Here is a 24,875-nt window from a genome sequence, read left to right on the forward strand (position 1 = left end):
TTTTCCATTCTTGTTACACAGTAATATGGCAATAGAATTTACTGTGCAAGGCCGCATTTGAGATTCTGGGAATCTAGGTAAAGACCTCATTTCAGCCCCAACTTTGAAACTCAAAGCTTGTACCAGTGAATGGTTAATATTAACATAAAAATAAAAGCAAGTAAGCCCCACTTACAAAATGTTAAGAACTAGCACAAGGCAATCTACATTGAAAATAGTTCAAAATAACTACTTCAGAGAGATTTAAACCACATCACAAATTGGTGCACACTGACTTTGAATCAACAAAACCAGCTAGAAATTTATATTAAGAAAATTCAAAATTACATGAATTTTTCCAGGAGCATCTACTGGTACCGAGCACATTGCAATCGGTTCAATTCTGTTACTTTTGCAGAGTAACAAAGGTAGCAACTACTTACATAGACAGCATCAATGGCATTCCAACAGTTAAAATTAACTGACAAGAGGAGATATGAGATAAACGAGCTTGCCATATAATCTTAACTAGAGCAGATTCTCGTGTCATTGGTTTTCTTCAAATGAAAGGCAAGATACCCCGTTCCTGGGGTGGTTCAATCCAAATGTTCTCAAAGGCTTCTTGCTCTCCCCAGTCATAGCATTGCTTGCGAGGATAGTATCGACAATCATTAAGAGAGAATGATATGCAACGCTTTCCAAAGAAACGAACTTTAGAGAAGTACACACTGTCCCGCATTATTCCCGGAAGGTCAGTTCCTGAATGAGATGACAAGAAACTTGCAAAAAGTGTTACCCCATCAAGGGTTTTCATCTCTTCCCAGACCATGTTTAAAAGGTCTAGCTTATATATAATGGGATTTTCACTACAACACGTATAAACAACCAAGATGTCCCCTTTGCTTTCAACCATAAATTTCCCCTTCCACCAATTTTTGGCAAAAAAGTTTTCAGGGCACTTGGGTGGAGGCACAACAAGAACACCCCAATCACGCTTCACTGGATCATAAACCCCTAACCAACCAGTGAGACTTAAACAGTAAAATATTCCATTGCAAAAAACAAGCTTATTCCATATACTACTAACAAAAGGAAGCCGATTTTGGTAATTATTAGTAACCCATTCTGTTGCCCCTGGATGACAAGTGCTGATAGCAACAACTGTTGGACTGATGTGCTTCACTGTGAAAACTACACAGTTGGCAGATGTTGGGGCACACGAGAAGGCAACTATCTGATATGTCAACTCAAATCTTGGCAGTTTGATCATATCCCTGGTGAAGGGATTAAAAAAGAACACACGATGAGTTCTCATTTTGTAGAGCAATAACCAACTATCTTTACTGTAACAAACCGTAGATCCATACAACTCTGGTAACTCAAAGGAGTAAGTCTTTCTCCGAGAAGGATCATAGAACTCATACAAGTTGCCATATCTAGGGAAGTACATGAGCCATGGCGATTGGTTTACCACCCGAACAGAAACAGCAGGGCCATGCCACTTTTTGCATACAACTGAGGCACGAATGTTAGCCTCTAATGTTAGACGGGACATTATAAGTTCCAAAAGTTCAGGAGGAATGTCAGACCAATTTCGTAGTTCCAAGTTCTCCTTCTTATCATCAGAAACTGTTCTTTCACCATCCGCCCCTGTTTCAGCTAAGCTACAAAGTCCAACAGAGCCTCTTTAATGACTTAAATTTTGTATCAGCTAGAAAAATACTTCAAAGGAGATATTTAATACAGAACTTGACCCCAAAGCGATTAAACTATAATTAAAAAGAAAAAAAAAATTTCCAAAAAGGAACCAATATATTTTATTGAAATTTCACATGAATCGTAGTAATATCAATTCCACTCTTATCCAATGCAATATGAGTTATCAGCTATCTCTAGAAACTAACAGATGAGGCTTGAAAAACTAAAAAGGGAATTACCATAGGCATCCCAAATACTCATTTAAATTATTGAAATTTATTAAGGAGCAATGACTATGATGAAAGATACCCTTAAAAAACTATATTTACAAAATAACAACATATAGTGAAAATAACTACTCCAATATACTTGATTTGTGAAAATGTAATTTAAAAACCTACGACAAATGGTATCCGCCACAAATAAACTAAGTGCTTCAGACTGAAACTCTGATGCACAAAGATGAACCTTCAAAAATTCCGACTGATCAAATTGTAATGAAGAGTCCCAACCGTGAAAATGCTACAAAAACTTATTCCATTCAAAAATTTTGACAACAACTCTATCATTCAGTCCAATTATATTCAAACGATCACAACTCACAACACCTACAATAAAACAAGGATTTAAACAGAACACATTTTAAAGACCCACTGGAAAAACTACCAAAAGGTTCAACGTCATTTCAGATTCATCAAGATACATTAGCCCTAAACCCAGATTGCCCTACTCCTAAACCCCAAAAAAGGTTCCCAAAGGAGCAGAAACTGAAGCTCAATTCGAAAACACATTAAGATGTCGATAATTGAGTTTAATTTTCATTAATTGAATTTCAATACCAGCAATTTGTTCCATCATCTAATTCCTCTAACCCTAGAATCAAATTGTGAAATAGACAGACATTTAGAAAACAAAATTAAGTAAAACTACAGAGTTTTCACTTGATAGTAAGAAAACGACTTACAATTTCAGTTTCCTTCTCTTTTTCCCAGCCATAGTGAGCACCAATTGAAGCCAATTCCTCTATTAAAATAAAATGAGAAGTGAAGGAGAAAGAAGGGAGGCAGGCAATATGTATTAGTGTTGACACGCAACACGTGTAAAGACCAATTGAGATCTGATATGAAAAAGATCATACTAGATAAATTAGACAACCATTCATTAGATGCCACATCAGTAATAAACTATTCGTTTAGACTATTTTGTTGACTTTCTATGACGTAGACAGCCTAATGGAAGTAACGGAGTCTCATTGGAGTATTCAAAATTAGTTAACTAAACTAATTTATTAATTTTTCGAATTAAACCAATTTTTCGTTTTAGAGCAAATTATTAATTGAAAATAAATCAAATTAAAAATTAATTGATTTTAAATTGAATAAAAACTATTAATTAATCAAACCGAATTTTTGATTAATCAATTTTGAACTAAATTTTAAAATATTATCCTATTTTATTAATTTTTTCTATTTTTTTAAAAATATGTTCAATAATATATTATTTCTTATTCAAATTTTTAAAAATTGATTTGGTTCGATTAATTGATTTAAAATTATTTTTTTGATAATAAAAAATCTCATCTGAATTAGATCGTCTCATTAGATAGAGCCAATCATATAAAGAAGAACAAATCTTGCATCTAGTGATTGATCCCAGACTCACTAAATCAAATAAGTTAAGAGTTTGATCTTAATATGTTATCAAAAGAGACTTGAACTAATACTCCGAAGTCTTCTCTTTTGTCACTCAAGCTAACCAGTTTTTTATATTTTAAAATTGATATCCGAATCGATTTTCAAATAACCTATTTTTTCTTTAATTTTTTATTCAAAATTGAGGCAGAATTCTTTCGAAATTTTACCTAGGGAAATAACTGTGGATTTTTATACTCAAAGTTAGTAAAATATCTAGACCACCAAAATGACTATTTTGCTATGAAATAACATATAAGCCCCTGCATTAGTGAATTACAAACAAGTCATTCCAATTACAAGTTTAAGACATATATTTCACAAACTTCATCTTATCTTTAACTGACCAAGTTTAACAACTAGAGAATACCCCTACATACTTAACAAGAAACTAGACATAACCAATATTGAACAAGTCTAAAACTACCTTAAACTTATTGACACAATCTTGGTTAACACATCAACTGGATTTTCATCAGTTCAAATTTTCTCTACTTTGACTTGTCCAATGGTTAGAATGTCTTTCACAAAATGTAATCTAACTTTAATGTGCCTTGTTCTCTCATGGAAAGCACTGTTCCTTCATGGGTGGAGAGCACTCTATGAATCATTATAGACCAATGGTATATTGCTAACTAACCTAAGTTCTCTTATAATTCCTTTTTGCCATAAAGCCTTTTTCATAACTTCTATCAAAACAACATACTCTACTTCAGTTGTTGATAGTGCAACAATGTGTTGCATTTTTCTCTTCCAACTCAAAACTCTTCCACAAAAAATGAAAACATAACTTGTTAACTATATTCTTTTATCTAAATCTGTTGCAAAATCAAAGTCACAATAGCCTTTAACAAGAAATTGGTTAGTTTCATTAGAAAAGTATAACAAACCAATATCACGTAACCCTTTTAAATATTTCAAAAGTCATTTAGTTGCATTCTAGTGTTCTTTACAAGGTTTATTCATAAATCTACTCACCAAACTAATTGCATATATCATATTAGGTCCATTACCAATCGTATCATACATTAAACTACCAATCCTATTTAAATAAAAAATTTTCTTCATAAATTCATGTTCAACACAAGATAATCCATCCACAACAAATTTCTGTTTAAAGGCAACTCCTATAAGAGTGCTAACAAGTTTGGCATTTAACATATCATACGATTCTAAAACCTTTTTAACATAACCAGATTGAAGCAACATGAGAGTTCCATTGTCTCTATTTCTAATAATATCCATGGTTAGAATTCTTTTTGTTGAGCCTAATCTTTCTTTTCAAACTCAGTTTCAAGCACATATTTGAACCTTGCAAATCATTCATATCTTTAGAAGCAGTAAACATGTCATCAACATATATTAGTAAGTAAACATAACTACCTTTATCATATTTTTTAAAATACAAAAATTGATCAAAATTGCATCTGAAAAATCCAATAGACAAAATTAAAATCATTAAATCTTTTATACCATTGCCTAGGAGATTGTTTCAAACTATAAATTGATTTATACAACAAACATACTTTGTTTTCAGTACTCTTTTTGCAAAACCCTTTAGCAGTTCCATAGAAACTCGTTCTTTAAGATTTCTGTGTAAAAAAACAGTATTAACATTCATTTGTTCTAATTTTAGATCAAATAGAATAATAATATATAACATCAACATAATAGATGAATGTTTAACAACTAGTGAAAAAACTCATGATAATCAATGTCTTCTATTTATGGGAAACATTTCGTAACTACCCTATCTTTAAATCTAGCCTTTTCAATACCAGAATACCATGTTTTCTTTTGAAAATCCTTTTACATCCTATTACCTTTTGATTAACATGTCTGTTAACCAAAGACCAAGTTTAATATTTCAATAGAGAAGTAATTTCTTCTTTCATGACTTTTAACCATTTTGTTTTATGTTTATTTTGACAAGTCTAGGTAAAATTAATTGGTTCATTCATTTCAATAGTATCTTCTATTTGAAATGCATATGATATGAGATTGACTTGTGCAACTTTAGAGGGTAGTCTAATATCCCTTCTAACTTCTTTTGTAGTTAACTTATAATTTGATAAATCATTATTTTAACCTCCAATCAAATACAATAATTATTTATACACACCAATTTTTACCAGATGTTATCAAATATTATAATAATTTATACCAAATAATCTTTTAAATAATTATTTTTGATAATAAAACTTACTAGAACCAAAAGCATCCTTAATTTCATTAGAAAATAGCTCTAAGAGTTTCCATTATTTATTCACTTTTTATATTTTTATTATAACATACAATAAAATCTTACTGGATCTTGATTTTACAAAAGATTTTGAATTACATATTTCAGTTGATGATGAAAAATCTTATAAATCGTCTTATATTATTTAAATTAACTTAGGTAAAACTAAATAAATTAGGGGAATATCTTTTTAAGCAAGTAAAGAAAATAAATCAATTATTAACACATATTCATACAATGAAATTCCATGGTTAGATATATGCTTGAGTTAGCATTAAAAATAATTAATAGTTAGAAATATTCAACATAAATTAAAAGGAAAAGAAAGAACCTACATCAGTATATAGTTATTAATATCTTACGATATACAATATAATACATGAGAAATACGATATGTATCATAAGATGTATCGAATTAATATGATACAGTGGATATATTATATAATATAATACATTTTATTGATACACATTAATATATATTTTTAAAGTAAATGATGATATAATAGAGATGAATATGAAAAATTTAAAATTTTTTAAGGGTATTTGTGATATTTTCTAAAATGATGACATACCCATTATAATTTTTTATTATTTTATTGAAGTTATATATGATATGATATTTAATACATGATACGAAAAACTAGATTTTTAATATATGATATGATATACGATTTGACTATCATACATTAATATTCAATAATTTAAATAAACTAAAAGATGCATGAAAGCACCAATGAAATATTTGATTCAACTAATGAACCAACCAAAGTGGTTCAATGTTTTCAAAGCAATTATTATAGAAATTTATTAAAAAATTAATGAGAAATACTATATATATGTATATATATTTTTTATCACATTATTGAATATTATTTTATTTTTAATTAAAAATTACTCAATCATTTAATGACATATATAAATATATATATATTTGTATATATAAAGTAGAATCACATAGTTTTATCCAAAATTAATTGTATAGAGGGTTTGTTTATAACATATATTATAAAATCTAGTTAATTATTCAGTGCAAGTTAGGGCTGGATTCGAGCCGAGCCGAGCTCGGCTCGCAGCCAGCTCGGGCTCGGCTCGGTTTTTTTATAACCGGCTCGAGTTCGGCTCGAGCTCGACTCGAGCTGACTCGGCTCGGCTCGAGTTCGGCTCGTTTTCTGCTCGGCTCGTTAACGGCTCGGCTCGGCTCATTTTTCATATCAAAACGACATCGTTTTGTGTATATATATAAATCAAAACGACGCCGTTTTGAATAAAAAATTAAAAAAAAAATTAACCGAGCCAGCTCGGGCTCGGCTCGAGCTCGATCGAGCCGAGCAGAGCCCGGCTCGTTTCGGGCTCGAACCGAGCCGAGCCGAGCTCGAGCCCGAGCTGGCTCGGCTCGAATCCAGCCCTAGTGCAAGTTATTCGCCCTCAAACAAAAAAATAATAATAAGATTTACCTGTTTCATATATAAGAATCTATGTATATTTCTCAATGTACTTAAGTATCTTTTTCTAGAATGAATTATTTCCTACAGCTCAACATATCACATGGTTTCTGCCACTTCACTGCCATAAGACTACAAAAATTATATAAACAACAATCAATGCAGCTTATTTTTATTTTATGAAAGATAAGTTTAGAATATTAAAATGATAAAATCATTTTCTAAAATGTAATAAGCATATATCTTAATATAAGGCAAAAGATGTAGAGATAGAAATGACAATTTTGATTCAAATTTGGAGACTTCAACCCACTTTGACCTTAACGAAAAGGAGATTTTATAATAAAAATAGAGAAGGGAACGAGGATAAGGACAAAAAATATTATCACAATCAAGGACGAAGATATATGTCTCTTCCCCTCTTTGCCTCTTTCTCATCCCTTTGTTCGCCTAATTATATTAATATATTTACTTAAAATATAATATATTTTTATAATTTTAAATTATTTATATTTTTCAAATTTATTTATTTTTTGTTGTGTATATTAAGTTGGTTAGTATATATTATTTGTGACATTTGAAATAGTAATTGATTTTAGTTTTAGTTAATCTTATTATTTAATATGTTTACTTCAGACAGATCTAGACATCATTTGGTCGAGCTGTGTGTTGATTGACGCATGGATTTGTGTAATTTGTCACACAAATTTGTGTAATAAATACAATCATTTCGGTCTAACTTTTGGTGGTTTCTGCTTCGAGAAACTTGGGGAGAGAGAAAAGGTGTTGGTGATGGGTTGATGACGTGTCAAAGTGAATTACCAAGAAAAAAGGTCATTAGAAAAAGAGAATTAATTTTTTGAGATATAAGTGCATTGTCTTAAACTTTGAGAGTGCGGTTGTTAACACTAAAATATGAAATCTTAGATATTAAGGGTGAAAATATAATTTTCTAAAATTAAGTTAAGAAAAAATTATTAATTTTTAAGATTAAGATAAAAAATAAGATAATTTTTTCGAATAAAAATTTTATCTCTAATAATAATAATAATAAAATTTATCAAACAAATAAATATTTAAAATTTTAAACTTAATAGAAAAAAAATTTGAAGATGCACTAAGCCCCAGTGAAAATAAGGCTTTTGGCTTGTACTTTATTAGTCTTGAAAGGTTGGTGTCACTTATAACCTCATGTAAAAATTCATTGATTTAAAATGAAAAATATCAAAAAGAAAAATAAATAAGGCCAAAGGACTATTTTCCACTAAAGTTTAGGTGTGATTTTAAAGTTACACTCATATGATTTGAAAAATCTAAAGTCTTATTTATTAATCAACTGAGGTTAAAATTTTATGTTAAAAATAAGGGTAAAATTATAATTTCATTAATAATATTAAAAAATTAATTATATTTTTCTCTCCTAAGTTTAAAAAACTAATATTTCCCCCTTCATAGAGTTTTTTAACTTTGAAAAATCATATTTTCCCCCCCCCCAAAAAAAAACCGTAGAATTTTCTTCTTTTCCTTGGGCCACTTTCTCTGGCAATTAGGAAAGGACGATGACGAAGTCTCTTCGTCAACGAAGAGATCTTTGTTGACAATAAAGAGATTTCAAATCTCTTCGTTGATGAAGAGATCTGAAATCTCTCTCATATCTCGTCAGATTTCTTCGTCTCTAACGGAGAGATTTGTTGTAGATTTGTTTACATGCATTGATAAACCATTTAGGATAGAGAGAAGAGGTCGTCGGTGTTGGAGATGGTGGCCGGAGAGGTGAAGAAAAAATTTGGGAGAAAAATATGACTTTTCAAAGTAGAAAACTTTAGATAAGGGTGAAGTTGTTAGTTTTTAAAAGTTATGAAAGAAAATATAATAAATTTTATAATATTATTAGTAAAATAACAATGAGATTTCAAATTTTTTAAACCTCATAGATGTGACTTTGAAATAACACCTAAACTTAGGTGGGAAATAGTCCTTTGGCCCAAATAAATAATTATTTTATTCTATCGAAATTTTTTATACCAAAAAAGGATCCAACGTGATTCCACTAATGGGAAATTAATTAAAATAAACAAATATGTTTTCATTTGTACATTTTTAGTCCAACCATGATACTTTTTATCTTTATAAACAAACTCATATTTTTATTTTAATAATAATTTTTCTCACTTTATTTAACTAATCTACTTTCATAGTTTTCATCTTATTTTCACCATCATTTCTTCTCTCAACACTCTTCTTCTGTTAACAGTTCGATGACAACACATTTTAACTGTTTTCTTTGTCATTCATCATCATTATATAGCAAGTAAATTTCTTTTATATAAATAGCAACCTGTATTAAAAAACTGTGAAATTAATAACTTTTCTAGAGATAAAAAGTTAAAAACTTTAATGATGATCTCTGAGTACTTGAATCTTTTTATAAATATTTATATTATTTGTACATTCAATTGCTTTGGTGCCCAGATCTAAGTAAAAACGGAAATCACTGTATTTTTCTAGTAAATTGTTGGGTTTGCGCAGTTTACATTTGCGTGGTTCGCATTTGTGTGGTTTGTGTTTGCGTGGTTTGCGTGCTTCCTTTAGTTTTTTCTTTGTTTCTAACTATTCTGTTTCTGGGTTACTTAATTATTTAAAATTTTGTGTGTTCAAGAAAAATGGGAAAACTAATATATTTGCTTGGATATGGTGAATATTGAGTTAAAGGAGGTGATAACAGTCTAAAATATGTTAGTGGAGTTTAAACATTTGTATCAATTAATAGAAAAATAAATTAAGATGGATTTGTAGAAACAATGTGTTCTCGTTTGTGCATGAATCAAAGTTGCAATATTGTAAAAATTCATATGCAAAATTCGGCCACCTATAGTGATGATTTTGATTATCTGCTCCTAATAATTCATAATGTATTATATACAATCCAACTATTTTGATAGCATCTTCATCATTGTTTCCCCATGCCTTAGACATTAAACTTTTACTGAGATCATCATGAGTCACAAATTTATCACTTGGAAAGTACTTATTTCTAAAATTCGATGAATCTATTGTTATGAATTCAGTTATATTCGCTTCTCTACTAAACCTCAATTCAGTAATTATAGCAAACTCAATCTAACTAATTTTATAATTGACCCCATTTAATCTAAACCAAAACACCTTTCCCAACTCACCCTTATTCACTTGCTGAAATAATACACTATGTAATAGGATCGAACTATATCCATGCACTTCAAGATTTAAAAAATGTTTGAAACATGTTTGTCTAAATAATATCTTCTGCTTTGAATTTAATTTTGCTCTTATATGTTTCATCGTATCTTTATGATTACGAATATTGATTGTAACTCTAAAATCATGAGTATCATGAAATCGTCTCTCCCCCACTTGATCATTAATTGGAAATTTCTACAAAAAACACATTTAAAATGAAATGTTATGAGTTTCATTCAATAAAGTTTAAAAAACTAGATAAAAAACACAATTACAAAGCAAATATCACATTCTGTAAACAATGTCATTGTGCGACATTACACAATGCGTGATTGTGCAATTGCACAATTTTGCATGATTGTGTGACATTATGCAGTCAGCGCAGTTGGCGAGACATTGCGAGGTTGGCGTTGGCACAGTAATGCAGTTGGCATTGGAGCAGAAACGTGGTTGACGTTTGGCGCAGTTAGCACTGTTTACGTAGTGCTTGCGCGATTCCTACAACTTTGCGCATTTTCGTCTTCAACAGCTACATTTTCAAACATATATTAACATCGAAACTACATCTCTATATACCATTCAAAACATTCATACACATAAGTCGGCAAATTTAGGGTTCGACTCTAAAAACCCTAACCGCCACGACAACCACGACAACCGATGCACATTCTCTAAAAACATTATTTTATTCAATCAATAACACTCAACAATCAATACCCATATACCCACAATAAATTATTCACACCCGTTCGATAAAAATGATACAAACCAAATAAATAAAATTATAAATGGTAACTAACCTGTGAAGCCATTATCGATATATTGCCGCTTTTATGTATTTTGTTGATTGCCCCACACTACTTATAGGATATTTGCTGGTGATTTTTGGTTTGTATTTTTTGATTTTTGATTTTTGATTTTTTTTTAAATTTTTGGCAAAAGTAACTTTTGCGTTTTTAACTTTATATTTTTAACTTGTATTTTCAATATAATAGTAAAATGGGTAAAAAATTTATTGTTTGCTTAGATAAATTAAACCTTTGTATATTAACCTAAAAATGTATAAACAAAAATATTTTTATTTATTTTAATTAATTTTCCCTCCACTAACCAGCCCTTGTTACTGTTTGTTACTGAAGGTTAAATTTTGAATTTGCTGTAAAAATTATAGAAGACATGGAGAAAACAAAGCGTCATTGATGACTAAATTAGTCCAAGATTGGACATGACTTGAGTTGAATTAAAATTCATTGCAATCTGCCTCGATTTCTTAATCAAAACGCTCACGTTTTATCATAATCTTTTTTGTATTCGCAATCCCATCAACCTCCACAAATCCTGTCAGTTCATGCAATAATTAATTAATTAATTGTCACCAGTAAAATTGTATTTTATAAACTTTACCATTTAACTATATATTATAAATTTTTTTATAATTATTGTTTGTCCTTACAATTAATAATGCCAAATTACATTTTCACCCTTTATGAAAATAAAATCAATTTTTTTTAATGTAAGGTGACTTTATTATTATTGTTGTTATTTTATTATTATTATTATATATTAAGAATATCAAGTGATTTGTCTCTTTATTTACATGTCAAAACCATATAATATGATACATTATTTGTGTTATATGGTAATCTAACATCATGAATATTTATCCGAAAAGCTATTTTTGCATCACAAGGGAAAATAATAGCTTTCTAAGTTATCATCTCTTGATCGTTATTATTAAAATTTGTATTTAAATTATAAGAGATAATCTTATAACTATGAGAAATTATATCAGTTTCGTTCTAAATATAAAATTTATTAATTCTTTTTCTATCTCTTATTTTATATAATTATTGTATTTACTCAATTGAAATATTATCTCCAAATTGTTAATATTATAATTATTGACGTAGGCTTATAAGGAACAAACCAAATTATATTAAAAAATTATCTTGTGTTTGATCATAATTAATTATTTGAGCCTTAACACCGTTACTAAAGTTGATCTTCACTTTCAATTGCCTTCATCAATTAATGGCGAGAAATCTCATTAATTATTTAGCACTACAAAAAGGGCTTGCATTAGATATGTCCTAGTAGTGTCAATCTCTAACCTACTGTTTCTTTCCACATATTGCAAAAGGCAAACAAATTCTCATAATATATCACTCTTGGCCAAAACATCCCTTTTGGAACCTTTTGAGGATGGGTAACAAAGAATATCTTGGGAAGCCATGCTCTCAAACCCATGCTAACACAACCTACTAAAGGCTTGTGCCACGAACCAAAAGCCAATAGCGCATGGTGTAGAGACACATATTGACATCGCACCTAATTTCTTACTATATGGTCCTCGACCTCAAACAACACCCTCCTTCACATACACCATTTTCTGATGTAAGCATACTCCCATCATGACTCTAATCGAGAATGTAACCATTGACTAGTAGGCTAGCAATCAAATGCATTGACCTTGTGGACTAGAATAGTGACTCATGGATGTCATCTCTAACATAAAGATTTTGCGTCTTTTATGTATGATTATGTTAGCTCCCATATCCAAAGTACAAATCTAAACTAGTCAGGAAAAGTAACATCAAAGCTTGCAAATCTCAAAGATTAGATTCTCGTCACTCTAATATAACTCAATATTCAACTATAGTAGGCGAGGTGACTTAAGTTGTCAAACCCTAAATACAAAATGAAAATAAGTGGATAACGTATTTCAACATGGTAAGTAAGGCTCCAATCGAAAAATAACATACACTCAATCCTTTGAGTTTAAGTAGGACATACACAACCACTTCTATCAAGCCTCTTTGAAGTTGATGGTTCAATGTAAACCTTTGAAATTCATCCGAATTATGCATATCAATTGGTAACAAAAAATCATATCAACAATTCGAATAAAAAATTGGGATGAATGATACTAATAATATTAGAAAGTGATGCTTATATGTTTATCATATCAAGATCAACTCTTTATTTAGATAAAGACAAAAATTGGGATAAATGCTTTTTAACTAAGACTAATCTGATAAGGCTGCCATAGCCGAAGGTTAGAAGATGTTAAATAAACAGTCACTAAGGGTAATAAAGGAATTGCAAATTAATAAATTAGTAAATTAAGGAAAGTATTAGAAGGACACAAAAAGTTTTCCACGGGAAGATAAAAGATTATTATTATAATAATAAAATTATGTATATTTATTTTTAGTATATAATTTAAACATATAGATAATATGTTATCATATAATTAAGTGATTTTAAATTAAAAATAAAATAATATTCAATCATATAATAATACGTTATTTATATATATAAATTATATACAAAAAATAGATATATATAAAAAAAGTTTGGTTTGAATAATATTTTATTATCAAAACTGAAAGATTATCTTGAAGATATGTTACTTAACAGATTATTAAACGTAAATAATTATTATATTTAATAAAATTTTATAAAAATGAATAAGTATAAATAATTATTATATTTAGTTACACATAATAAAAAAATACTAATAAATTAATTTTTTTAAATACTTTTAGATATAATAATTTTAAAATAATTTTATATTATATATTATATTAATTAAAAAATACTGTCATTTTAATCTAACATATTAATAAATAAAAAATATAATTATAATAAAATAAAAATTATTTTAATAATTTTTTAATATTTAAAATAACAATAATAATTTAAATACTATTTATATTATTTGTTATATTATTATTAATAAATTAAATAAAATAATATAAATAATAAAAATTTAAAATAATATTTATGGATTAAAATAAAACGACCCTACAGTATTAATAATATATAATTCCTTGTAAAAAGAAAACTAAAAGACAAATACTAGCCAATCCCAGCCCACAGAGTCAGACTCATTCGACAGGTTACGAAAGCAATAAATGAAAACACGCTCCCTCCAAAACAAAACTACAGTTTTCACAAGGCAGAAAGTCCATCCTCCTCTTCTTCTCTGATATTTTTTATCTCTCTGTTTCTGAAAGGATATGCCACAAGTGGATCTTGAAACCCTAGTCTCAGCCTGTGCCGGAGGCGGTGGTGGCGATAATAAGATCGCCTGTGAAACCTTAGCCACCGACAAAGACTATAACAACCGACGCGATAATCAACAACCCGATCAGTCCGAAATTCCGGCCGATTTCCCGCCCGAATCTTTTTGCCTTTCCAAAGATGCCGAGTTTGACTGGTTTGATCGAAACGTATTCTATGAACGTAAGGAATCTCAGAAAGGTAATTCAAACTCAACCAATCTTAACCCCAATCCCAGTTCAACTTCACAGAGATTCGCCACTACTTTGAAGGCCAAACCCTCCATTTTCGGTCTGCCGAAGCTGCAAAAATTGTTTGTTGATACTAGAAGTAAGCGGAATTGCAAACCGGCGAACACCCGGTGGTTCCCGAAACGCTCCGCTTCGACTCTCAAATCGGATGCAACACTCGCTGAGCCGTCGTCTCCCAAGGTTTCTTGCATGGGAAGAGTGAGATCCAATAAGGATCGTCGTACATTGAAGAACCGCCAACGCTCTGCCTCGGAATCGGGAACGGGAACTGTAAAAACCAAATCGGGAAAAGGAGGAAAAACCGGGTTTCTCTCCAAATTTCGGTCAATATTCGGATCCGGTTTAAAGAAAGGAACAAAGAGTGAAACTAAAGCTGATACATTGAGAGTGTCGCCATCAAGAAATGGCGGGAAAGTGATGAGTCATGATATAAGGGAGCGTCTACCGCCGGGTGACATTGAGACGCCGCCGAGGAACAGTGAAGCGCGTAAGAGCGTGGATGGCGAACCGGTAGGTTTAGGTGGAATGAAGCGGTTCACGTCTGGTAGGAGATCTGATGCTTGGTTGGATGACGTGGTATGATGTGGAGCGTTGGATTCGTATTTGGTGTAGATAGGGCAGGTGAATGAGTGGGACCCGAAGAGTTTCCGGTCGTGATGGGTTGTCAGCTGGGGCCTGCTTGAATTTTGAAATGGAACCTGGAATGGATTAACGAATAACGGTTTCCCCAGCCCGGTTAAAAAGGTAAATCAATTTTTACCTTTTTCTTTTCTTTTTTTTTTTTCCCCCCTTTTTGTTTCGAAATTATTAAGTGCTTGTAAATACAATATAGTGTTTTTTTTTTGGTTTTATGGAATTATTTGTAAATTGGATTGTAATAAAATCTTGGGAGGATATGAATGTGTAAATATAGTTTGTTGATCAAATATATAAATATCGTATATAATTGGATAACTTTAAATTAATGATAATATAATATCTAATTATATAATTATATATAATTTATATATTTAAAAATAAATATGTATAATATTATTTTTAGTTTTATTGGCAAAGTTGGATTTGAAGAATAAAACTATATTTACGAATAAATATTACTAACTTACATATACAGATGGAAGTGATAATTTATGATTATTTATTTTATTTTTATTTTAAAAATAAGATCAGATTATATAAATAAGTTTGTATATATAATATTACTTAAAATTGAATGGGATAAAATTTTAAAAATAATATTATATATATAAATAAATTATATAAATAAAATTATAATATTTAATCGAATAATTTTAAAATAAAAGGAAAAAAATTACATCAGCTTGAAAGTGAAATTGGGTTTCGTGGGGTTGGGGCGATAGGTGGGAAGTCCATGTTGAGGTACAGGTCAAATTTGACCCTAGAGTGGGAAAATGATGTGCAGTCGTTTGGAATCTTGACTAGCTGGCTTTCTAATATTTAATTTTATTTTTCTTTGATTCTTTTAAATTTATTTTATCGTTATCACAATTTAAGAATTTGGCGTGAAACATGCTTAAGAGAAAGTAGACTTGTCTAAGGAAATTTTAACGTAATAACCAGGTTGATTCACACCAAGGGCAAAGCTAGTTGGAGGCTAGTGGGTTTGTGTATTTCCATGGAATTTTAGTCAAAATTTTACCCCACCCAACTTGCAGATCAAGCTTCTGAGGAGGTTTAGTTTGAGTTAGAGATTATCTATTAGATATTTATCTTGTTCAATTTAAAAAATGAGTATGATCAGTACAAAATGGTTAAATTTTAAATACTGGGCGGGCATTAATGAAGCTATAAATTATCAGATCTTATTGTTTCATTGGTTTTTCTATTTGAATTACATAATCATATTTGGCATCCCATTTTTTAATCATTCAAACTTAGTAGGGATGACAACAAGATAGAGATAACAATAGAGAAGGGTATAAAAGAGATTTCAATCCTTATCCTCGTTCCCATTCTTGTAAGGGATATCATTCTCCATTCTTTCTCTCGTTTCTATCAGAAAAACTCTTTCTTGTTAGGGTTAAGAAATGTCACAAATTTTAAATTCGAATTAAAATTACCATCTTTAAACCTTTGTGTATAAATTTGATATCAAAACCAGGAACTCTAAACAGTAAAAATGCCAATAAGGAAGAATACAGAAGAATTCTAAAATTATTTAGAATTAAATAAATTTGACATAAAACTAAAATTATTATTTCAAAAAATATTTTATAAGATAAAAATGTGGAGCAAATAACATCACTCCAACACTAAGTAAAATATAAACATATTTTATACACAATCCATCTCGACAATATTTTTTTCTATTGATTTAATTTTTCAATTTTTGTAATTTATTTTGAAATAATCAAGATGAAATGAATTTGATCTAACATATATGCGTTAAACTATTTTATCAAATTTTGACCTTTCCCTTTTAATTGATTTACAAAAAAAATTAGGGGATGCAATGAAAGGAGTAAATAATACTTGACAAAAAATAATATTAGATATAAAAAATTTTGATGTAGAAAAAAATAAATGGAAGAATACATATAAAAAGGTTACTTGATAAATATAGATTAATATTAATTCAAGAGTTGAGTTATGACACATCAAAGTTTGTATTTCTTGTTGATATATATCACCATTTCTCTTATATTAAATTACAATAAAATTATACGTATATAATTTTTTATACAATTTAAATACATATATGATATATGATTATGTGATTAAATAATTTTGTATTAAAAATAAAATAACACATAATTACATGATGATATATCATCTATGTATCTAAGTTTTATATAAAAAAAATATATGCATATAATATTACTCATTAGATTATTCAATTTTGATTTGTTGAAATTTTCATTTTTTGCGTTACATTAAATTGTACGCAATATTTTATTTAAAAAAGGATATTAAAATTTTTGCTATTAAAAGTGAACGTCTATACAAAAATATAAAACTTTTGGAACCCTAATCAATTATACCACTAAAGCAATTGAATTGCAAAAATTCCCTATGCAATACAATCGCACCCGTGATGCCCAAAGATTCATCAATTGTTTCATCTGTGAATTTGCAGCACCCGATAGCTTGGAAAAGGAATTTGTAGTAGTAGCTGACAATGAACAATCACGCGTGACTGAACAAGAAGTGAAATTGTCATAAATCATATACGACTCGTCTTCGTCGTTGATGATCGCTCTCAGGAGAGCAGTCAGAGAGGAAGAAACGATATAAAAAAACGTACTCTGAAAACTGGAAACCCTAAGGGAAAAATGCTGTTTTTTAAAACTTAGGTTGGGGTGAAATTATTAGTTTTTAGGGTTTAAAGGAGGAAAATAATATAGCTAACGAACTCAATTAATTTTAACAATTCATGGGTGGGTAAATGAGATTTTCAAAGTTAAGGGGGGAAAACTTGAGAAATGCGCATACTTTGGGTCAGACATTGTCCTTTGGCCTAAATAAATTCAAAAAGAAGTAAAATCATTGGGTGGCAAAACCGAAACATCTATTGAAACAAAGAATGACCAACGACGATAAAATTGAATTGAATGGCTGGCGATGATAGAACGAAACACGAACGATACACCCAATTAGTTGACTAAAAAGTTGAATGGGAGTTCATCAAGCTATTAAACACCGACTAAAAAGTTAGAGGTACTAATAGGTAAGGGTGACGAGTCGTTTATACGTTGGAGCCATTATCCTACTTGACTTGGTACAACATTCATCTATCCCGAACAGGCATTCATCGACTATTTCTTGCATTTTTAAAGATTTGTCTATTGTAGTCGTGACTTGAGTCATGCATTTAGTCAAGTTAGCACATTTCACTCATGTTACTTGTTTTTGTAATCATCAAAATGATTTAGGGTTTTACGGGAACTATTGACAACTTAATAAATAAGAAAACTTTGACATATGTAATATCCATTTTAAATTCAATCATTTTATAACAAGGTCGGCAATTCCTTCGATATAAGTGAAATTAATATTGGTGTTAACATTCTCGTAATAATTTTCAAATTTATCATTAAACAACTAAATATAAAGTTAAGAAAAATTCTACAGGATAAAACTTTGCAATAAAAGTGAAAAAATAATTGAAGACATTAAATAATATAATAAAGTTGCGAGAGTCCAACGTTTTCCATTTTGAAAATAGACTTTAACAAGCAGGACAAAATTTATAGGTGAGGAGTGAAATTAGGGAATTGGGGTTGTGGAAGGTTGGGCTGTATTGGCGACATCCAAGAAAGGCCCTCAGACTCCTTAGGAGTTTGACAAAGCATAAGTTTTCAATTGATTGGTACGGTCAATGAATGTTTTTACATTTTTGCCCAAAAGTTGCATCCTTACATAAGGAGATATATCACTAGCTTATAATAAAATTTTGAGCAATACTTGTTATACTTGTTTTAAGTATATAAATATATATACATTCATATATGTTATTATATGGTTAGATTTTTTTTATTTTTAATTTAAAATTATATAATCGCATATTGACACACATGAGTGTATGCACATTTGTATAAGGCTGGAAATAAAACGAATCCAGCTGAGCTTGAACAGGGCTCGACTAGTTTTTTGCTCATTTTGGACTAAATTAGGCTCAAGTTCAGTTCAAGCTCGCTCAATCACACAATAGTGATTGGGTTTGTGTTCGTTGTTTTGAGCTCTTGTTCTAGATCATTCGAGTTAAACTCGTTTCAAGCCTAAACAGACTCACTTTGAATCCAGTCCTATCTTTAGGTAGGGCTGAAAATGGTGTTGTTTGCTAAGGATTCAAGTAAGCTGAGTAAGACTCCAGTTCAGATTCGACTTCAGGTTTGTTTCTAGTTTTACTTCTCAACTCATACTCACATTTATATTCGGGCTCATTCAAGCTAAACTCGTTTTAAACTTACTTTGAATCAAACCCTATATTTATGTATCTAAAGTGGTTACCCACCGTTTTATTATAAAATGTTATAAGATTTATTAACTTTTTAATAAACCTTCTCACATTTAATCCCTTGCATATATTTAATCATAACTATCATTCACATATGTTTTTTTCTTTTTTTTCTTTTTATAAAATAGATAATGTCCAAATAAAAATTTCTAGATATAATTTTACAATTTTGTCATCCTCAATATTTCATACTAATTCAATAATATAATTATATCATCAAATAACTACTCCACTTTGAATTATCATAAATTAGTGAATAAATTAATAATGAATTATATATCAACATCACTTATGATGAATATATATATATATATATATATATATATATATATATATATATATATATATATATATATATATATATATATATATATATATAGAATATAATTAAACAAAATTTTAGATATTTTATAAATGAGAAATTATATTAATATAAAAACTAAAAATTTGGCAACCAGTGGACATCATTGATGCCAATGTAAAACTCTTGGCACCATGTACGTAACAATGAATTTATCGTAGAGTAATGTTATATGTATAAATAATGATATATTATCATGTGATTAAGTAATTAAAAATTAAAAATAAAAATTGTATATATAATTTTATTGTTTGATATAAGGGTCAAATTATAAAGAATGATTAATTAATATATATTATAGATGAAATTAAAGGGAATATTAGGCGAGAACTTGTTAAAATTGATCAAATATTGCATATTAGAATTATAGATATAGATTTTATTAATAATCGTTTGAAATTTTGCAAAATTTAGAAGTATCAACTTGAAATTTTAAGGATATTTATGTGAAAATCAAAATTAATAGGATTAAATTTATATAACCGGTAAAAAATACATAGGGATAACCATTGGCTAGATTGGAAAGTGGTGAAGTAAATCATGAGCAAAATAATTAATTAATCAGGACTCAATAATCGGAATTAAGAAAAGTTAAGTGGACAATAATGACATTTCATCAGACTAAAAGATTAGGATATAAATACAGAGAGTGGACAAAAGCGGTGGACAAAGGCGGTGTACAATTTCTATTGTTTCAATATGGCATCTAAACTTGAAGAAGATGATGACCTTTCTTAACTTTGTAGAGTTCAACAGTTCTTCCATTCAGAGTCTGCAAAGGCCTTGCATTTCTCTTGTTATGTGACGCCAATGGAGCTCTCAAAGCCTCTACCTGCTCCTTCGAAATTGACCTCACCTGTAAAATTTGTCAGCCTATGTTATTAACCGTATATGAGACTTTCTTTTTCACCAAACAGGTAAACCCAGTTCAGTGACCAAGTCAAGGGTCTAATATTGGTGTGGTATGAGCGAGTCTTAGACTCAAACCCTCTTCTTTGAAGATTCCATAACCTTTGTCATTTAATCTACTCTTCGGGCCAACATGAGATGCAATATTTATATGTGAAAGTTACCGGGCTAAAAAGAAATACCTTGGCAAGGACAGTCCAGGTGACACCTTCAGTGCATGGAGGAGTAGTGAGAGAACCCATGTATCTATAATATTTATTTGTCTTTCGCCTCAAGTGATGGGTATCCAATTTTCCCATTGGAATATTATTAACTCCTTTATGATTGCTTGACCCACCAAGCTCATGCAAGTATTTACTTATCTGCAATCATCAAACTATTCTTATAAATAGATGAATAAATATAAATTACTTCTTGCAAGAATGGACAGAGTAATCTCGAAGATTGTAGGGGCATAATGCAATGTTTTCTACTTCTGCAAAATGGTATTTTGTTGCAAAAACATGTGGTGCATAATTTTGAAGCTGGGTAGTTTCATTCATTATTCTTGAGTTTTCCCATCTTCGAAGTAGGGTTGGACTCCAGCCGAGCCAGCTCGAGCTCGAGCTCGGCTCGGCTCGGTTCGAGCCCAAAACGAGCTGGGCTCTGCTCGGTTCGATCGAGCTCAAGCCGAGCTTGAGCTCGGTAAATTTTTTTAAAAAATTTTATATAAAATGACATCGTTTTGATCCATATATATACAAAACGATGTCGTTTTGATATGAAAAACGAGCCGAGATAAAAACGAGCCGAACTCGAGCCGCCCATAAATAAACCGAACCGAGCCCGAGCTGGCTGTGAGCCGAGACAGCCAGCTCGGCTCGGCTCGAATCCAACCCTACTTAGAAGCAAGGAATGTTACTGAAAATTTTTTTGCAACATTATGACATTCTTAAATAAATTTTGTATCAGTAAAGCATAAGAGAAATAATAGATTTGTATATACATCTTATATTATTTGAAATGTTAAAATAAGTCTAGTTAAATATTCGAAAACTCTATTAAAATACGTTTGAGGTTGTAAAGTGCAAAAGTAAAACTATAATATTCTAACTAATCAAAATGGGTTTAATTTGGGGTGTGTGTAAATTCCAATATATATTTTTTAAGTTCCCTAACATGATAAAATAAGCAAAAAGAAGAATTTTTTGGAAAAAGTGTACCTTATTGAGAAGTGGATCCGGGTTACCATACTTGTAAAGGACTGAGAGAACTGCAACACTGCCATCATCCGCCAAATGGACTGCATGGAGCTCCGCAGCAAATCTGTCACAAATCTCTGTTAGATTTTATAGAAATCAATCTTATTTGCTTTGGCTTAGAAAAAGACTCAGAAAAGTAATTTCAGAAGAAGAATGAGTGGAAATTCTAAGCTACATTGTTGATATAAAAAGAAAGAGAAGAGAGGGAAAAAGAATATACATTTGTCCATCAATTCGGTGCTCCGCAGGAGTATGCCAGTGCATCTGTTTGAAGGTGTATTTCTTACCCTTTATCACCAACTCTCCAATTTCTTCCTCATAATGTACCTACATCCATAAAATTTCAGTTCAACATTCAAGTTTTTCAATTTCATAGTGCAAAATGGGAGCAAGATGGCAAGATATAGAATAATGCAATGCAGAATATGTTGCGGAATCCCCATACAAAGCCCACAAGAGAGCAAGGGTTCAAGACCTGCTTGCTCCAGAGCAAGACCCGATTCAATGAATGTTGAGCCAATCATTTGATTTAGGATTTTATTTATCTGGTATAGTCGATCAGACCCCAATGTAGGACCGGGTGGCTTTGGTGGATTCCTCGTAAAAAAAAAAAAAAAGTTGTGGAAGTTTAGGAACAAACCACAATAACAAAGCCTAAATTGACGATTGTGGCATTTGCAGAAGGGATATAATTCTTGGCTAAGGGTCCCAAAGCTGTGTCGATGTGGGTTTGGTTGGTTAAAATGTTAACTGGAGACTGATGCTTCCCCATCGAGCATGGTGAGAAAGATTTATTCAACCTTCCCCAGTGCGCTGGTCCTTTTAAACCCGTGTAACTAAATTCAACAGGAAAATGCCCTGAAAGCAGAGAAAAAACATTAAACAAATCAAGCATATGACAACAAGATTATCAAAGAGAGAAAAGGAAGAAGAAAATACCCTCATTAAGATTTGCAGAAGCAACGACTAGCAGCAATGAAATGGCTAGAATTGAGAAGGAAAATTTAGTAGCCATTGTGTAATAGAATGAGCTCTGGAAAGAATAATAAATGATAGTTGTGATTTGGTTTAAAAGAAGCTGTAATGGGCATATATTTATACAGAAGTTAATTAGTTCCTGGCTATCAGGCAACTGAAACAGTTTTGCTTTTTAGATGGAATTATAATTGTGCGGTTTGGTGACTTGGATGACAATGATTCCCAGCTTCAGTTATGTTTGTTTTATTTTTTTAGCATTTTTTTTTTTTTCAAGTTTTTGTAAGGCACACCCATCCACACACATCTCAATATTATCCACGCAAGTTTAGTATATTCTCAAACTCTCATTTATTAAGGTCCAAAAATCTAAATATCTATTTATTTGTTAAATTTTATTATTACTATCAAATGTAAAAATGTTATTTAGATATTATATTTAAAAAAATAATAATTTATCCTATTTTTCCATCTTAGTTTTGAAAAACTAATAATTTCTTGTTTACTTTAGTTTTAAAAAGTTATCTTTTTACCTTATTATTTAGGGTTTTTATATTTTAGGGTTAAAAACTGCTTCACAAAGTTAAAAAACATTACACTTACACTCCTAAAAATATGTTTTCTCTTTCTTACGACCGTTCTTTATAGCATAACGTCAACTTTACCATTGACATATTCTTTTCCTCTGCGATGGTTAGAAGAAATTTGATCTCTTACTTTTATGTTTAGAATTTTTATCTTTTATTACTCAAACTACTTTTAAATATTATTTCGAGAATGTTAAACAAAATATGACAGTACATTTTTATTTCTTATCATTGAATGCGGACATATTACAGGAGAAATGTGACCACTTCAGAAAGAGAAGCTGAAAATCCAATATGGGAAAGTTGTGGGTCAAAATTAAAGAGGTGGTTTCAGTAATGTCAGCGTCCAGACCTTCAGCTTTATTCTCGAAGCACAAATGAAACCTCCCCAGGTTGACATGCTTTAGCTGAATGTGGGTGTGTGGTCTCACTACAGGATTTGCTTTTGGTTCTTTGTTAGTGGAATTAGGCCAAACAAATAAAAGTTAGTGCTTGTGGTTTGCCGTCCTTCTGTCCTTCCTCTTTTTTCTTTTGTGCCTCATCTGGTGCGATGGGGGATTCCAAACAATTCATTATATTTTACACCAAATAAATGCAACAGAAGCTACTAGGTCATCCATAATGCTGATATCCGGTCAAGCGCAACGAAAGATATGCTTACATAGAATTTGATCAGGGTAAAGCTATCCTTTTGAGCGTTTTTGGTTAAGTGATTGGACTGCATTAGTTTTTCCAATAAACTATACGTACCCATCTTAAATACATAAATATATACATATTTATATGTATTATCATATTATTAGATGATTTTGAATTTAAGATAAAATAAAATTCACTTATACGATGATACATATAAATATATACACAATTATATATCTAAAGTGAATACATATAATATTGTTCTATTTTTTAGAGTAACATTATATGCAAAAGCAATGGATATAAAGTTATGCACAAAGAATAGACATAAAGTTATACATAAATAATAATATATTATTATATAATTAAATATTATTTTATTTTTAATTCAAAATCTCCTCCATACACACCGCTTTTAAACAAGAAAGTTTTCCTTTTCTCCGATGATATCAGCTGAATATTTTCCCCTTTTTCCAGTTAACACCGTTCGTGGGGCTATCAAGTTTGCATTATTGTGTAGATTGAAAGAATTACGAATTGGATTATATATTATCGATACAATAAGATTGTGTATAATTGTATACATAAATATTAATGT

General features: G+C 30.2%; 3 protein-coding genes across 3 annotated transcripts; 1 reads left to right on the forward strand and 2 right to left on the reverse strand.

Annotated features, from left to right (window-relative positions):
* Positions 1–260: 260 nt before the first annotated feature.
* LOC123228337 (F-box/kelch-repeat protein At1g57790-like) lies at positions 261–2,772 on the reverse strand. Its single transcript, XM_044653693.1, has 2 exons — positions 2,642–2,772; positions 261–1,643 (listed from the first exon to the last, which is right to left on the reverse strand). Exons 1-2 carry the CDS (start codon positions 2,671–2,673, stop codon positions 539–541), a joined length of 1,137 nt encoding a protein of 378 aa, XP_044509628.1. The 5' UTR covers positions 2,674–2,772; the 3' UTR covers positions 261–538.
* An 11,403-nt stretch (positions 2,773–14,175) lies between these two features.
* On the forward strand, positions 14,176–15,508 carry LOC123227157. The gene has a single exon (XM_044651841.1). The coding sequence runs from the start codon at positions 14,294–14,296 to the stop codon at positions 15,167–15,169; it is 876 nt and encodes a 291-aa protein (XP_044507776.1). The 5' UTR covers positions 14,176–14,293; the 3' UTR covers positions 15,170–15,508.
* Positions 15,509–20,455: 4,947 nt separating this feature from the next.
* Positions 20,456–23,194, reverse strand: LOC123227326 (alpha carbonic anhydrase 1, chloroplastic). The gene is made up of 6 exons (XM_044652089.1): positions 23,016–23,194; positions 22,717–22,934; positions 22,297–22,403; positions 22,038–22,140; positions 21,018–21,197; positions 20,456–20,782 (listed from the first exon to the last, which is right to left on the reverse strand). Exons 1-6 carry the CDS (start codon positions 23,089–23,091, stop codon positions 20,633–20,635), a joined length of 834 nt encoding a protein of 277 aa, XP_044508024.1. The 5' UTR covers positions 23,092–23,194; the 3' UTR covers positions 20,456–20,632.
* Positions 23,195–24,875: the final 1,681 nt, after the last annotated feature.

Source organism: Mangifera indica, chromosome 10, assembly GCF_011075055.1.
Source record: "Mangifera indica cultivar Alphonso chromosome 10, CATAS_Mindica_2.1, whole genome shotgun sequence".
Lineage (NCBI taxonomy): Eukaryota > Viridiplantae > Streptophyta > Magnoliopsida > Sapindales > Anacardiaceae > Mangifera > Mangifera indica.

Bases quoted from the DNA above. Each gene is read 5' to 3' on its own strand.
- LOC123228337 (XM_044653693.1), bottom strand. From the start codon at position 2,673: ATGGCTGGGAAAAAGAGAAGGAAACTGAAATT. The intron at 1,644-2,641 runs GTAAGTCGTTTT...TGGACTTTGTAG, and splicing joins AAGAGAAGGAAACTGAAATT to CTTAGCTGAAACAGGGGCGG.
- LOC123227157 (XM_044651841.1), top strand. From the start codon at position 14,294: ATGCCACAAGTGGATCTTGAAACCCTAGTCTCAGCCTGTGCCGGAGGC.
- LOC123227326 (XM_044652089.1), bottom strand. From the start codon at position 23,091: ATGGCTACTAAATTTTCCTTCTCAATTCTAGCCATTTCATTGCTGCTA. The intron at 22,404-22,716 runs GTTTGTTCCTAA...TTATGGATGTAG, and splicing joins ATTTAGGCTTTGTTATTGTG to GTACATTATGAGGAAGAAAT. The intron at 21,198-22,037 runs GTACACTTTTTC...TGATGATTGCAG, and splicing joins CGGATCCACTTCTCAATAAG to ATAAGTAAATACTTGCATGA.